This window comes from Salvia hispanica, chromosome 3 (genome assembly GCF_029641045.1).
Source record: "Salvia hispanica isolate PSC_SH4W2 chromosome 3, Shi_PSC_v1, whole genome shotgun sequence".
Classification (NCBI taxonomy): domain Eukaryota; kingdom Viridiplantae; phylum Streptophyta; class Magnoliopsida; order Lamiales; family Lamiaceae; genus Salvia; species Salvia hispanica.
In genome coordinates this window covers 10,232,150-10,249,876 of record NC_142694.1, presented here as the reverse complement: position 1 = coordinate 10,249,876, position 17,727 = coordinate 10,232,150, and the positions used below count along the sequence as shown (strand labels likewise).

At 34.7% G+C, this 17,727-nt stretch overlaps 1 protein-coding gene across 1 annotated transcript; it reads right to left on the bottom strand.

Moving 5' to 3' along the window:
* Positions 1-5,959: 5,959 nt before the first annotated feature.
* LOC148930145 (pectin acetylesterase 8-like) lies at positions 5,960-7,231 on the bottom strand. The gene is made up of 4 exons (XM_089066324.1): positions 6,733-7,231; positions 6,568-6,650; positions 6,364-6,490; positions 5,960-6,279 (listed from the first exon to the last, which is right to left on the bottom strand). Exons 1-4 carry the CDS (start codon positions 6,839-6,841, stop codon positions 6,191-6,193), a joined length of 408 nt encoding a protein of 135 aa, XP_088922450.1. The 5' UTR covers positions 6,842-7,231; the 3' UTR covers positions 5,960-6,190.
* Between the last annotated feature and the right edge of the window lie 10,496 nt (positions 7,232-17,727).

The window sequence follows — 17,727 nt, the reverse complement described above, 5'->3', positions numbered from 1 at the left end:
CTAACTTACTTACGCTTCAATTAATACACATAAATATTACAAATGTTTTTAAACATTTGATTTCCTCCTGCAGGAACATGATTATGGTGCAAGAGATGATTAAGGAGTATAAAAGAAAAAAAATTGAGAAGGACTTAAATGTAGTACTCTCTCCGTTCTGCGGTAATAGAGGCGTTTCTTTTTAGCACGGAATTTAAGAAAAAAATTGTGTTAAAGTGAGTTAAATAAAGGAAGAATAAAGTGAAAAGTGAAAAGTGAAAAAGGTAGAGAGATGAAGAAATAATAAATTAGGAGAGAGTAAAGTAAGAGATAAGAAATGTGTTGACTTTTGCTATAAAAGGAAATGACTCAACTATTATGGAACGTACCGAAATGGCAAAATGACTCAACTACCGCGCGGAACGGAGGGAATAATTAATAGTTTTTCAAAGGTATATGATGATATTCTTTTGAGTTGAGAACTTGAGATACTTAAAAGAAGTACAAATCTCATTTTTAAGTCACATAATTTAAAGTGTACTCTTTAACATAAAAATAATAAACAGCATCCATTATGATTTATTCTTATACTATTACAACAAGAATGGATATTCCAATATTGCCACACTTAAATTTATAATAACATAAACATGAAAATTATTTGGTCTTATATGATTATTTGTTCACCAAATTGTGAATTACAGATTATTTAGACAAAACTGATAAAGTTTAGTCGCTCTTCCATCAATTAGATCAACTTCTTGGCCGCAACGATTCGCAGCTTTTGCATCCGAAGCCATTTGAGGAATGCAATCTTTGGCAATTTGTATATAATAACCACAACAACCATCGACTATTGGGCCATAATATTCATCAAAACAAAAGGCATAGAAAATTGACTCCAAGCAATTATTAGATATGACAACTTGGTAGCATGTATCACTATTTTTTTCATTTGTGATTGGATAAATTATGTTGCCATTAATTTCTTGGAATTCACCAGAAATCACTCCACTGATAATCAGAAAAATTAGGATATGAATCATGGTGAAAGTGTTGATGTGAAATGCCTAGGTTAATTGACTTCTTATAATAATAGTATTCAAGAAAGTTATAGATGGTTAATTTAATTGGATGCATGCGTTTCATTCCTTCAATTTAATTATCCCAATTGAAACCTATGAAATATTAATTGGGCTATCAAATTATATGTTTTCGAATTCATTCTGAAAATATTTTCTTTTGTAGTATACTACTACAAGAATTCCTATTTCTTATGGGAGTTAAATGCACTAGATATTAATTGCATTAGATAATGGGCCTATAGCCCAATTATATACAAAAACAAAAAGCATAAAATGGGTCAGATTTGGTCCCATTATATCTCAAATAGTCAAATGATTGGGCTAACTTATTTACGCTTCAATTAACAGAGTTGTAATCAATGTCGAACCCTTCTTAAAGACCGAACTAGAGAACATATCTGGGCCATAAGATCTAGTTTTTTGATGAGATATGTTGCTGTGTAAATTTTTTTCGCTCTTCATTACAAGCCAATTTTACTTCATTGTATAGGTTTATTACTTCATTCTGTACGTAATACATTGAAACTATAACATGTTTTAACTTGCTTCAAGTAGGTTTTGAAATGATTCAACATATGTTTCGTTCGAATTCATTGACATGAGTTTTTACTTTATTCACATTAAAAAATGCAATTTATTCAAGTGAATTTATTACTTCATTCAGAAACGTTATTACTTCACTGGATAAGGTTTTTACTTCATTCCAGTAGGACTTCAAATGCTTCTACACATACTTCATTTATATAATTTATTATATTATTCCATGTGTTTATTACACCATATCAGCGTCGTAGCGGTGGTGATAGATATTGTAGAGAGAAAGAACGGCACGCGACGGCGAAACTGCATTTACGTACTAGAATGAAGTAATAATCCTATTAGAATGAAGTAAAAACCTACCGGAATGAAGTAATATATTATGGAATGAAGTTAAATATTCGTAACGTGTTAGTATGACTTATTTACCTTCGGATGAATAAAAATAGACTGGTGATGAAGGAGAAAATAATTTATAAATTTGTGAATCTCATCCATAAAAAACTAGATCTAAAAACCCTAATTTGGTATGGTTCGGTGGTTCGGTCTTTAAGAGTGGGTTTGTGGATAATGGGACTCTCAATTAACATACATAAATATTACAAATGTATATAAACATTTGATTTCCTCATGGAGTGCAAGAAGCTCCTAATTAGATCAATTATGTGCTCAAGTGATTAAGGAGACAAAAGAATTTTTTTTTTTTGAGAAGGACTTAAATGTACTTAGGGTATCCGCAACGCATCTCGCTGCGGTCCCTATCTCGTCTCGAAGAGACGAGCTGACATCGAGACGGCGATGCGGCATGTATCTCTTCCCGAAGAGACGAGCCAGCTCATCGCTCGTCGCGCGCGGAAGAGGCCGGCCTCGAGCTGGCTCGCCACGCGCGCGTGCTACGCGACGCACGCTGGCGCGCGGCGTGTGAGCGTCGTAATAATGACGTCATAATTCGTTTTTTTTTTAAATTGATTTTTCGAAAAAAAATAAAAAATAAAAAACGGTAATATGACCGTTCAACGGTCGAATTTTAATTTTTTTTATTTATTTTTTATTCTATAAATACTCTTCTCATTCTCCATTTTACACACAAACACACATCTATTATTCTCTCACCTCTCTTTCTTTCCTCTCCAATCACTTCTATAAATCATTCCTTTATTTTTTTCTTCTCCCAAATTTAATCCATTCATGGATCCATTTGAGCAAGTGTGCAATTTGTAATTTCTAGTTTTTTAAATTATGTCTTTTTTATTTTTTTAGGTTTTTAAATTGTAATTTTATTTTATTTAATGGTGTTTTTATTAATTGAATTTGTTGGAAATAAAAATAAAAAATGAAATTGAATGAATAGTTAAGGGATGAGATGGTTAAGAGATGGAGGGATGCAGGTGTTTTCTCTTATTTAAGAGATGAGCTGAAAAGTACAGTAGTGAAGCCCATAAATAATGAAGAGATGAGACGTTTAAGAGACGGATAAAAGTTGCGGATGGCCTTAATAGTTTTTCAAAGGTCTATGATGATATTCTTTCGAGTTGAGATACTTAAATGACGTACAAATCTCATTTTAAGTCACATAATTTAAAGTGCACTCTTTAAAATAAGAATAATAAACAACATCTATAATGAATTCTTATACTATTAAACCAGAATGAATATTACTATTCCCACACTTAATTTATAATAGGGATATTGACATCTAATATCACGAAATTTTCAAAAAGTTGAATTTTTCCCACGAACTTTAAAATTGACAAATAATAGCACGAACTTTACCTTGGGTTTGTTTTTTCCCACGAATGAATAAATTCATGTTATTTTAATAGATTGAAGAACAATTTTTGAGGGTGTGCTTCAAGAAAAACTATCTTCAAATATTGAAAAACTTGAAACTTTCGAAATTGTTATCGAGAAATTACGAAAAAAAAATCAGTATCATAGTATTATTTATGGGAATTTTTTCATTCATGGGAAAAAACAAACACGTGGTAAAGTTCGTGATATTATTTGCCAATTTTAAAATTCGTGGGAAAAACTCAACTTTTTGAAAGTTTCGTGATATTAGATGCCAATATCCCTTTATAATAACATAAACATGAAAATTATTTGAGAATAAAGAAAACATTCTATATGATTATTGGCTCACCAAATTGTGAATCAACAAAACTGATAAAGTTTAGTAGCTCTTCCATCAATTATAGATTGTTAATTTAATTGGATGCATGCATTCATTCCTTCAATTTAATTCTCTCAAATGAAACCTTACCGTTGGCAAAATAGATACACCCTCGCCTCCGTCCTCCAATATGCGTCTCATTATCCGGCACAAGTTTTAAGAAATATAAATAAAAGTGAGTTGAAAAAATTCGTGGCATGTGAGTCTGACTTTTATATGTTAGTTTTATAATATAATATGTGGTGGAAATGAGTTAATGGAATGTGAGGTCAATTACCAAAAATAGTAAAAATAAAACGAGACAACTAATTAAGGGCGGACCAAAATGAAAAACTGAAAACATAATGCGGGAGGAAGGGAGTAGTAAATTTAGCGTGTAACGTCATTTTCAGTTGGTAAATCCATAAAGTAAACTCCACCTTTTTTTTTTTTAGTGATTCTTCCAATTGAAACCTTTAAAATATTAATAGTATTCTAGTTTAATTATCTCGTGTGGTGATATTGATTCAACCCTAATTAATTGTGTTCATGTAACAAAATGTGTGATTAATTTTGTGCTAATGGCGGTAACTAATGCTCTAGCCCTAATAATTCGTATAGTAACTTGAAATTCGCTTGTTGACGTGAAATTTGCACGTTGACTTATATAATTAAATAATCGAAACTAAAATAAATAAAAACTTGCTTGTCTTAGAATTGCAATGACAATTTTAGTGAATAGAACATCGAAGCTGCTTGCAAGAAGGAATGCAGCCATTAAGTAAATTAGCTGCAGTAATAAGTGTAACTGAATCTCTGTCAAGTATTAATTTGCAAAGGCCTCTCGTATGTTCTGCATATATTTGAAAGGAATAAAGTAAAATTATTATTTTTTCAAACACTAATTAATAGTACTGTAAAAAAAAATTTACTCACAAAATTATGTAGCAGGTGCACTACTATTAAACTCACCAAATTTCCCAATTTGATCGTTGAATTGGGTGACCAATAACGTTCATCATATAAGACAGCGTGACTGAAGCATGCATTTATAAACATGCCTATTGTTGGATTATTTGAGATCTCTCTAACAGCTTCAAAAAAAGCACCCTCAAAATCTCTTTCCAAAACTCAATTATTTAATTAGTTTTGTCTAATAATAAATATTACTTAGAAGCTTGTAGAATAAAAAATAGAATAGGGTACCAGTTATTAATTGTTTATCCCGTGCTTGTACAAGTACTGAGATTCTTCAAGCACAAATCACATCTTATGCGGTCATAAGAACTTGGAGGTACCAAACGGAATATAACCTAAAACAAATAGTAAGGAATAAATATGAAATTCACACTATATATATCAAAATTAAAACTGTTTATAGAAATTAATATACTTGTATAGGTACATACCTGATATGTATCAAATGTACTATTCAATATAAAGAGTGGAGTTTGAATGTCTTCGACTAGATTTTTAGGAAAAAAACACTGCAAAATAATTAAATACTATAATGCTAATCATATGTCACTTACCAAACTCGGATCTATTCTCTCAGTGCATGCCACGGGAAGGAGGCTGGATATATTCTACAATAGTATTCGATAAATATGAGATCGATGTTTATGAATCAAATATGTCAAATTGTTTTGAAAAATTTCATATGTTTACAAAAAAAGTGATACATACATGGAGCATAATTGTGGAGGTAAAATATTTCTCTCCGTAGTTGGCATTAAGGACATTCTTTCTGTCACGTACCATAAAAAAGAAAACTAAATAACAGTAAAAGAGACCAAATTGGACATTCTCTCCAATTTTCAGTTGGATATTTACCAACGGATGTTACATCAGAAGTCGACGATAGGTATATGTATGTTGGTAAATCCATAAAGTAAACACCACTTTTTTTAGTGATTCTTCCTATTGAAACCTTTAAAAGTTAATAGTATTCTAGTTTAATTATCTCGTGTGGTAATATTGATTCAACCCTGCTTAATTGTGTTCATGTTAACAAACTGTGTGATTAATTTTGTGCTAATGGCTGTAACTAATGCTCTTTTTGTATATGGCTAAACCCTAATAATTCGCACGTTGACTTGAAATCCGCACATTGACGTGAAATTCGCACGTTGAATTGAAATTCGCACGGTGACTTATATAATTAATTAATCGAAAATAAATTAGATATAAAATTGCTTGTCTTAGAATTGCAATGGCGATTTTAGTGAATAGAACATCGAAGCTGCTTGCAAGAAGGAATGCAACCATTAAGCTAAAATATTGGATCCTCAAAATTGAAGTTCCTTTAGCCAAAAGGTCGTCAACAACCGCATCAAAAATCCTTGATCCTCGAAATTGAAGTGTCGGTCCCTGGTACAATATGACCAATGTTAATAAATACTAGATAAATTAAGTTATATTTCAAAATTTTGAATTACTAACTGACTTGACCACCAAGCTCGGTGTCACCTAGGAATGATGATTGATCACAATAAGCCACTGAAATCGTATTCCAATTATAGAAATCTGAAAATGATATTATATGTTAAATGTAATTAAAACGAATTAATTAATTAATTAGTGCTTCTATCTCTCTATATATAAATATACCCGGATTGATTTGGCTATCTGGCCTAAGAATGCCGGCAAATGTTGTAAATGGGAGGAATCTGCTATTGCCTAAAGATTGGTTCAGTTTGTTTTGGCAATCAGCAATGTTATCGCACCATACACCTCCCTATATTATTAAAGAAAGTTAGACATAATCTAAAATTAAGATATTTTAAGAAAAAAATGGTTTAAATTAATTATAACCCTGAGATAGAGGAGCCAATTCTTGGCTCCGTCCCCTGACTCGGCCGAGTAATAGTAGCCAGCCGGTGAGCCGTCCATACACACTGAAATGGAATTATGTGTATATAATCACATACAAAATGAGTCATTTATTCACGGACGAAAAAAGTACTAACAAATATAAACCTGCTCGTTTTTGAGTTGCATTGGAGACTTCAGTTAATGGAACATCGAATTCGAGGCTGCTTGCAACAATGCATGCAGCCATCATCAAGGAAATGATAAGCTTCCACATCTATAGAGTGAGAGAAATTGTGATTTAAGTTTAAATTATATTATCCCAATAAAAAAGATTCAAGGATGCCACAATTAATCACTCTAGAATCTCAAGCACTAATATGTATGATGAGAATTGGAGCAATCAGAACACAATTTAGAAAACACAAATACATAAAATTAATGCATATGCTCTACTTCACACCATCACACATAAAAATATATACAAGCATACTTAGAAAGAGAGAGGGGATACTTCACACCATCACACATAAAAATATATACAAGCATACTTAGAAAGAGAGAGGGGAGAATTCACTTGGGTGATTTCGTGAATAAGAAGAATGAGAGGTATATTGCTGCTTTGTTGAAGAATGATTGAAGTGGTTAATGTTGTGTTTCTGATAGAGTGAAGTGGAGAATGTTGTGTTTCTGATATTGCTATGTAGGAACTATTTAAGTAATTTTTGAGACCGAATGTTAGGTTGATTCAAGTGACTTTAAATAATTGAATACCAACCTATTATATATAGTAAGGATTGGATGGATGTTTATAAATAGTACTCCATGATGACCCATTCTTGTTAGACTTTGTCTCCAGAGGTGGCCAAACCCAATCGGACTGGCGGTTAACCGCCGGTTCCCAACCGGTGGGTCGGAACCGGAACCGAAACCGGACGACGGTTCCGATTCGAAATCCGGTTTAGGGTTTATAACGGGCCGGTTACGGTTCAAAAAATATGAAATCGGAACCGGCGGTTAACCATCGGTTCGGAACTGCCGGTTAACCGGGAAAATGTAGCCGTCACCGGTAGGTTCCTAGGGTTGCAGGCGTAGGGCTGAAAAAGGTCGGAAAACCGCCGGTTCCTGACGGTTCAGGGCTAGGGTTGCAGGCGTAGGCGTAGGGTTGCAGCGTAGGGTCTGAAAAGGTGTCGGAAACCACCGGTTTTCGGTCAGAAACCGGCGGTTTTCTGACACAAACCGGCGGTTCGGGCAGAAAACCAACAGTTTTCGACCGTTTTCAAAGTCTCTTTGGATTTTACTATAGAATTTAAAAGTTATAACTATAAGATTTAAATAAAATAAAATAAATAAATAAAAAAGAACCGGAACCGGCCCGGAACCGCCGGAACCGCTGAAAAACCGACAGTTAGTAACCAGAACCGAACCGGCGGTTAAACCGGAACTGGATAACCGGTATCCGGGCCGGTTACGGTTCAAGCATTTGACGAACCGGAACCGGCGGTTTTTTAACCGTGGCCATGTCTAATCTCCATCAACTATCCTGCAAATCACATTTATTAATTAAAAAATTTAATCAACGAAACAACTTAGTTTTTTTTTACTGTCTACTACTAATAATTTTTTTGGAAAGAGAGGTACAACCCTATATACCTCAAAATTTCACTGCCCTGATTTAATTTATCTATTGTAATATCTGGATTATATTTTCATACATAGTGGAGAAATATGGGTATTTCAAAGAATAATCCTACATCAAGATTCATCATCACAAAAAACAAAAACAAAAAAATGAAATTCTGCATTAATTCCTTCCAAATTTAAACACTGTAAATTGGCCAACCCTTTTTCTTGTACCAAAATTTACTTGGTCAAGATTTATTTCACCATTACATCATAATTCTATATTTACTACAAGGGACCTCAATTCAAATCAATGTCTTCACCTTTTTCTACTTTCATCCAATTTTTAATCGTATTGTTTATTGAATTATTGGTGTTCTCTCATTTCTCTGACATAGTAAATGAAAATTGATTGCGTAACAAATGGTGAAAAATACAATTAAAATACTAATGTCTTTAATACTGATTTGGGCCTATCTTCTTTTGTGGATGTTGATTTTTATTTGGAAATATGGGCCTAACTATTAGGCAACTATGCTTTACGTGGTTATCTATTAACGGTGTATGTTCGATGACAAATTTACTTTAATCATATGTGGTGTTTGATTGGATATTGGAAATGATATGGTTTTATAATTTTATTAGTCTTGTTTTGCTTGGACGAATTAAGCCCGCTATTTAATCTCGAGATAGTGTTAAGTAGAAATAATCTTTGCTTATAAATTTTATTCAACATTAACTTGTCTCGACATTATCTGAAACTTAATTAGCTCGAGATTATTTGCTAATTTTGCTACGGGTGAAAATCAATACTCATTAGTCATGACAAATCTTATGTAACATTAACCCGAGATGAAGTATTGGGTCATATCTAGTCAACCATATACTACCATTCATAAGACACATTATTATACTCTCCTATCTCATAGTATTATTTGCAAGATATGTCATCTGGACATAGGATTTAAGAAAATGATATTTAGTCAGTCAAGTGGAAAGAAAATAAAATAGTAAAAAAAAAAAAAGTGGATAGAGTAAAGAGTAAATATGTTATTTTTGTGTTAAAGATGAAAATTCTAACTTATAGTGGAACTGGCAAATAAATACTACTAAGGGTGTCTCCGGTATCGCCCCTCCCACTAGGACCTCCACTAGCCCTTCCCACAAAAACTGCATGCCACGTCAGCACTAGCCCTTCTCATTCCATTGCCATATCACTAGCCCTTCCCACAATTAAATTAATTCACAATTAAAATAAAAATTCACGCAATTAAAATTCGACACGAATACGAACGGGAAATACGAATATTTCATAAAAAAAACATACATCATTCGAAAAAAAAAATTTACATAGTAGATAGAATAAAAAAATAACCACATCAGTGTCCACCCCTCCGCATCCAAACCTCTTCGATGATATCCTCCTGAAGTCGAATATGGGCATTTCTTTGCCGGATGTCGGCAAATGCGCGCAATCGCTCAACCTCTCCATGAGGTACCCCCATGTTCACATTCGCAGTGGCCACGCCGTTGCTTGGACCGGCACCCGTGTCATCTTTGCTGGTCCACCGAGTCAGTTCGTCCCCTTCACTTTCGACAATCATGTTGTGCAAAATGATACACGCGTACATGATGTCGCCGATGTTGGGAATATACCACGCGTACATGACGGAGGTTTGTGTGTTTATAGGATACCCTAGAGGAACGAAAGCTTATGAATTCTATAGTCTCAGAGATCAGAAAGTGATTGTGAGCACTCATGCCACATTCTTAGAGGAAGACTATGTAATGAATCATAAGCCCAGCAGTGAGATAGCTCTTGAAGAGCTCACTCAAGTTACAACTTCCATTAACCAAGAACAATTACCTAGTGTACCAACAATTCTAGAAATTTCAACTAATACTCCAGATATTGTAGTGTCGCGCCGCAGTGGGAGGGTCTCTCATGAGCCCGATAGATACATTGGTTTGGGAGAGTGCATGGATCACTCCTCGGACAACAATGTACTTGATCCCTGGAATTTTGCAGAGGCGCAGGCAGATGTCGATCATTGCGAATGGGTGAAAGCAATAGATTCGGAACTACAATCAATGGTAGACAAGGACGTCTACGATTTGTCTGTCCTACCCGAAGGCTGTACTGCCATTGGGAGCAAGTGGATATACAAACGTAAACGTGGATCCGATGGACGAGTTAAAGTCTTTAAGGCAAGACTAGTGGCTAAGGGGTATACCCAAAAGGAAGGCATCGATTACGATGAGACCTTCTCCCCAGTCGCCATGCTCAAATCGATCTGTATACTTTTTTCTATAGTAGCTTACATGGATTGGGAAGTATGGCAGATGGACGTCAAGACTGCGTTTTTAAACGGGAGTCTTGAGGAGACCATCTACATGGAACAACCCGAAGGTTATGTGGTAAAGGGCAAGGAACACATGGTTTGGAAGCTTAAGAAGACCATTTATGGCCTCAAGCAAGCATCTGGATCATGGAACCAGTGTTTCGATCAAACTGTTCAAAAGTTTGGATTCGAAAAATGCCCTAATGAAAGCTGTGTGTATAAGAAGGTTGAAAAGGGAAATGTTGTGTTCTTAATTTTATATGTAGATGACATTCTTCTAATTAGAAACAATAAAAAGATGTTGTCATCAGTGCGAACTTGGTTGTCCAGCCAGTTCGAAATGAAAGATATGGGTGAAGCGGGACACATTCTAGGTATCAAGGTTCTAAGGAACCGAGCCAAGAGAATGTTGTGCTTATCCCAAGAACCTTACATAGATACAGTACTTAGACGATTTAGCATGCAAGATGCCAAGAAAGGTTTTCTACCTTTTAGACATGGCATCCATTTATCTCAAGAGATGTGTCCTAAGACAGCATCTGAGATAGCAGAGATGAGAAGAATACCATATGCCTCGGCAGTTGGTAGTCTCATGTATGTTATGCTTTGTACTAGACCCGATATCTGCTTTGTTGTTGGCATGGTAGCAAGATATCAATCCAATCCCGACCAAGGGCATTGGACTGCCGTAAAGAACATACTCAAGTACCTTAATCGGACTAAGGACTATGTTCTAGTTTACAATGCAGCCGAGCTCTGTCCTTTAGGATATACAGATTCAAATTTTCAAGCTGATGTAGATTCGAGAAAATCAACTTCCGGATATGTGTTTACCTTAGGAGGTGGAGCCGTAATTTGGAAGAGTGTAAAGCAGAAATGCATTGCAGACTCTACCATGGAAGCCGAGTATGTGGCCGCTTCGGAGGCTGCAAAAGAGGCTGTATGGCTTAAGAACTTCCTCATGGACTTAGGTGTGGTTTCGAATATGCCCAAAAGCATAACCATCTATTGTGACAATTCTGGTGTTGTGGCAAATTCGAAAGAACCACGGGCTCATAAAGCGAGCAAGCACATAGAGAGGAAGTATCATATTATACGAGATATAGTGCAGAGAGGAAACATAAAAGTGGTCAAGATTGAGTCAGAAAACAACCTAGCAGATCCTTTCACAAAGGCATTAGCGGTAAAGCCGTATGAAAGCCATGTTGAAGGAATGGGAGTTCGACTAATTCAAGACCTCAATCCGCTTTCAGTATAAGTGGGAGAATTTGACGTTAGTTAGCACATTTTGTATACTCGAAAGTGTTTTGAGTATAAGTGGGAGATTGTTAGAGTTTGTATACTAGAAATCACGTTTCGAGTGATTGAATACTGTAAAACTCTTATTTTATTTTCCAAGGAATAAAACAGATTATTTTTGTCATAATATTGTTATGTTTTACATTTAATGGATGTTAATGCATGTTTAAATGTATAAGTTAACCTAACAAAGTCTAAGTCTTTGTTTTAGTAGACCGGTTGTGGGCGTCGTCCACTTTAAGGTAACACGGTCAGTTCTAAACAAAGAAAAAGATGAATTTCACAACCTAGATGGAATTTGACTATCCATCGAGAAAGGTTGCAATGTCAGTCCGCATATTTCTAAGCCTTACTGAAATAAGATGACATTGGTGTGGTATAGCACTGAACGGATCTAACAGCAAGACTTGCCTTGGGCTATCTACTGAAAGGCGAGGTCTTGATAATATTTGTTTCTTAATCAATGTAGGTTAGCATTGAGCATACGGTATTGATTATGCACTACTTTGACTTATCAAATGGTGCGGGTTTTTCGTAACCCAATTATCCTGATATATTGGGTAGTGGTGATCAATATCTAGCGGTGCTAGGATTGCTATTATATATAATCGTGCACGATGAGAGTCTCGTTTGATAATGTCCTCAAGAGGAGCGCGAAACAAGGTTTTATTATTCGGAACCTAGCTAGTTGGAGTTTGATTACTCTATGAATAATAAATAAGTGTTTCATGCTAAGTCCACTCTTGGAATTAATAAGAAGTTAATTAATTACGTCAGTAGCAGACATTAATTAATTAATGGACATTTTAATCTTAAGCACGGGAAATGAAAGTTAAACGGAAAACCGGATTACTTGTAATTTCGGATTTAGATGGGGAGAGTTCAATATTACTTCTGTAGTGGCTGCTCGTAATATTCTAATTATAACTTATATTAAATTGTGGGTTCAATTTAATTAGTAAAAAGTAAATTGGATGAGCTCATATCCAAAACCTTCCATAGATCCCTGTCTGGGCCCAAAAAGAACTTAATATAAATAGGAGAATAAAGGAGACAGAAATAACACAATTTTAATTATTGTAATTTTCGAAATTTTCAGCCCTAAGCTGAAGAGAATTTCGAATTCCTCTCCTATTCCAAAAAGGATTTCTTCTGTCTTCTTTATTTAAGTCCTAGTATTCTAGTAAGATCAGCCCACACTGATATTGGGATACAGTTCGGGAACCAGAGAGAAGATTTGTGGTCTAGAACTCAAAGCATCACGTGGAGAAGAAGCTAGCCATCTTCAATTCTTTGGAGAATTAATTAGGTATTTATCTACTCCGTAGAAAAGCATGTTTTAGATTTCATTATTCTTAAAGCATGATTAATTCAAGTTATGAGCATGATACATGTGATAATTACGCGAATAGGTTTTGTCTAAATAATCTGCTAAATAGATCTGATTATTATGTGATTGTTATTTATGTGACCGCTTCCGTTGCCAGCACCATCAGGACCAACGCCATTGCACTGATCATTGAACAGGGGCGACGACTGGAGGACGTTGATGTCGTTGTTCGACCCGGCCACTCCAAAATAAGCATGCCATATCCACAGCCGGTAGTCAGCTACAGCTTCAAGGATCATCGTGGGATGCTTGGCTTTGAAGCCGGAAGTGTGTATCCCCTTCTAGGCGGCGGGACAGTTCCTCCACTCCCAATGCATACAATCGATGTTGCCCAACAACCCAGGGAACCCGTGCACCGAGCCGTGCATATTAATCAGCCGTTGGCAGTCTTCGGGACTCGGACGCCAAAGATACTGATCCCCGAATATCGCTCTAACGCCCGCGCAAAAATTCAGCAGACACTCGACGGCTGAAGACTCGCCAATGTGGAGGTACTCGTCGAACATGTCGGCCGGGCCTCCGTACGCCAGTTGCCTGATTGCGGCAGTGCACTTCTGTAAGGGCGTGTGTCCGGGTTTGCCAGTCGCATCCTCCCTGATCCTGAAAAACTCGTACCTTCTCTCTAATGCACCAACGATATGCATAAACAGAGGGCGATGCATCCTAAAACGTCGGCGGAATAAGGCATCCCCAAAATGCGGTTGCGGAGCAAAGTAGTCCTCATACAACCGAATATGTGCAGCAATGTGGTCCCGGGGTACATGCCGTCGGCGATGGATCGGCCGAGGTACGGCCGCTGCCGCTGCTGCCTCTGCCGGAGCCGTCGATCAATCGCCTCTTGCACAACGAAATCCAATTCATCATCACTATAACCATCACTATCACTAGAGCCTCCGCCACTACCACCCGCACGACTACGCGCCATTATAGATAATTGAAAAGAGAGGTTAGAGAGAGAAACTTATCAACACAAGTAGTGTGAATGAAATGAAGTTGGGGGAGCCCTATTTATAGAGTTTTTTTTAAAAAAATTAAAAATTCCGGACGTCCGACCTTCGCCACAGTGGCGGACGTCCGGTCGGACGTCGATGCGAGGGGCGAGCCCATCCGACGGGCACTCGGGACGGGCATGGGCGCCCTTCCCGCTCCCTACGGCGGACGTCCGGTCGGACGTCGCCGACGGGCGACCGGGACGGGCGCCGGTGGAGATACCCTAAGTAGTAACATATCTTGCCCTAGATTGTCAAAGATTGCAAATATAATCTCGACTCTAACTGGGCTATCAAATTATATGTTTTCTAATTTAATCTGAAATATTTTTCTTTGTTAGTAATCTCATTTTCTCAATTTATGCATTTCATTCTTGCACGATATTCATGTTACTCTTCTATGTATCGATCTAATTTTATCGGATGTACCAAAGGGAGAAATTCCTATGGGTGTTAAATGAACTAGATCATAGGCCTAGGACCCAATTTAAATTGGGAATTAATTTCATTAAATTATGGGCCTATAGCCCAATTATATACAGAAGAAATTAGCACAATGGGTCTATTTTGGTTTCATTGTATCTCAAATAATTTCCTTTAGTTATAACTATAATTTAATTAAAAATGACTGGGCTACCTTGATTAAGCTTATACAAATTGAAAAAAAAAAAAAAAAAAAGTAAACTTGTAAAATTATTTCCTTGAATACCTTCAAGCATGTAACACTGTTAATAAAAGTATATTATTAAAATTGGATCCCGGTAGTTGTCAATTGTCAAATGAAAATGATGAAACACTATGTAATTTAAACACACACGTTAGTACTAAATACAAAGACAAGTTCAATATAGGATAAAGTGTGAGGAATAAATTCCAAACAAATGAACTCATTTAAAAACAAAGAAGTAAAATAAAAATTTCCATATCAAATTTAGACCTAAAGTAGAAAAAACAAAAAAAGGAAAAGAAAAGAAAAGAAAAAAGTAGGCTTGAGAGTGGAGATAATGAATGGGACAAAGAGTGAGTAATGCCCATGCCATGGATGCCTAATTTTTGGTCCCATACAAATAATATATCTATCTTACTTATATGACCTTTTGATTTTGAGGTAAGTTGGGTTTGGATTCCATTTGTTAGGTGTTGGATGTTTTAGACCTCATTTTATATTAGCTTGTTGATTCTTGGCTTGAGCAATTTTCAATAATAATCTTGGATTCAAAGTGATTCTTTCTCCTATGTAACCATTCTTATTTCTTAAAATCCTGTATAATGTGTTATTCGTTCATATTTTATTTTCACGTCCATTTTTAAAAATGAAAGGTTATATGGAGTATGAAATAGGTTCTTTTATTCGCTCGTTTAACATATAATTAACCAAACTTAGTTTACATATAATTTGGCTAATTAATTAGTTGGTTATAAATAGTTGGCTAATTAATTAATAAGTCAATAACTACGATCTTGTACCTACAAACTTTAATGTGAAAGTTATTTAAAAATAATCGCTGCCATTCATTTACTTTTACTTTTACTTTATTCTTGTACTTACTGGATTAATTAAGTGATACACGTGAAAACCATCATTCAGAAATAACTACAGTTATTATAAACATTAATTCATAGAAGTATTTCAAGAACTGTTCTTGAGCTCAAATGATAGTTTTATTATTAATATTTACATATCAATAAATAAAAATTAATATTTATATCAATAAATATATGTTGTGAAATCATTAATAAAAACAAATTATAATTAACGAAACCAGATCGAATCACTTGTCTAGGGTATGAACAAAACAAAAATGACAAAGCCAAATCAAATAATTATGTGTGTTAGTAATAAATATGACAAAACCATAATTATGTGCTATAGCTGTAATTATTAGTGTTACGAACAAAGGGAAATGACAAACCAAATCAAAGAGAAGAAACCTAAGTTAATAGAGTGGATAAAAAAACAATTGACAAAAAGCCAATTGCAGTCCAAATACCAATTTATCTGTTGTTGGCGACGATATTTATGGCATAATTGAAAATTAAATACTTAAAAAAGTGGGGATCACAAAGCATTTTTATTTGTTTACTAAACGAGATTAATACTATTCAAATTGAGTCCAAAATCTTTTAATTGAAATCTACTCACACACTACTGTATGAAAAGTGCAGATCTTCTTCGAGCAAGCCTAATTAATCCACATTTACTTATTTACATATCAATATAAGTAATATATTATGAATACGCATTTCTTAAAATATAAAAATTTGATTTTATGTCTCGCTAATAAGATATTTAGAATTTTGTTTACATCCAAAAGTCCAAGAGATCAATGGAAAAACCAAGGCTCAAGCCACCACATAATTGGAAAAATCGAAAAAATAAAATTATGCTACTACTCAGAATAGATTACTAAAGTAGGAGTTGTAATATACCTTTACGCGATTTATAGTAATAAAAAGTGTTATTTAACATTCAGAAATTCAAGATATTTAATTGTGACCAAGTTTGGGAATTAGTAGCATTATTTTAATCTTTACTTTATCATTTTCCTCGAGCTTCTTTTGTGGAATTTACTCAGAAGCACAATGATTAAATTGATGTCTCTGTAAATAGAATTTCACTTTTTTAGCAGCAAAGTGTGACTACAGTGTTATAGCTTTCGTTAAATTTAAAATTAATGCCACATACTAAAGGTCTAAAATAGTATTCCTCCGTCCCTGATTAAGAGTTACACTTTGACCGGGCACGAGTTTTAAAAAATGTAAAGAAAAGTTGATTGAAAAAATTAGTGAAATGTGAGATCCATTTTTTTATATTGATTTTATAATTAAATGTGAGTGAATTGAATAAGTAGAATGTGAGACCTACTTACTATTTATGGTAAAAATAAAATGTGACTCTTAATTGGGGACGGACCGAAATAGAAAAATGTGACTCTTAATCGGGGACGGAGGAAGTAATATCCAAAAAAAATCTACTCTAATTTGTGGAATATCCACATTGATATATTACGATATATCAATAATGATACTCTCAATGTATACGAACATATACCAATAATTAATTATGCCAGCCAGATTGCATGTGCATCAATGCATATATCTCGATGAAATTCTGCATTCGGTTAATTAATATAAAAAATTGCAATATAAAACAAATTAAAGCATGAATATAGTAACAACTAACATGTCTTCCTTCTTCCAATTTCCATAATTTTCCCCTTCTTTTTTTATTCAGAATAATATTAATAAATCAAATTTATATCTACACACATTTAATCAAAAAAATACATATGTACAATTAAAGGTCCCATTTTCTCCACAATTAATCACTGCTCATTTATTAGTTTTGGAAATCATTGATGACTACAAAAAAACTGAGCAGATCTTCAGAAAAAACTCTTACTTGATTGACTGATAAATTGGGATATTTCCTCTGTAAAGTCAAACTTTCTGAATTCTTTTTATTTGGGATTTATCTTCTTTTTTTCATTTTCAGTGAAAGAGAATTAAAATAAAATTA

What these genes read in the sequence shown, in the direction of transcription:
- LOC148930145 (XM_089066324.1), bottom strand. Translation starts at nt 6,841, where the DNA reads ATGTGGAAGCTTATCATTTCCTTGATGATGGCTGCATGCATTGTTGCA. An exon ending in TGCAACTCAAAAACGAGCAG is followed by an intron (nt 6,651 to 6,732) that starts GTTTATATTTGT and finishes ATTCCATTTCAG; the next exon opens with TGTGTATGGACGGCTCACCG. An exon ending in AGATAGCCAAATCAATCCGG is followed by an intron (nt 6,280 to 6,363) that starts GTATATTTATAT and finishes TATCATTTTCAG; the next exon opens with ATTTCTATAATTGGAATACG.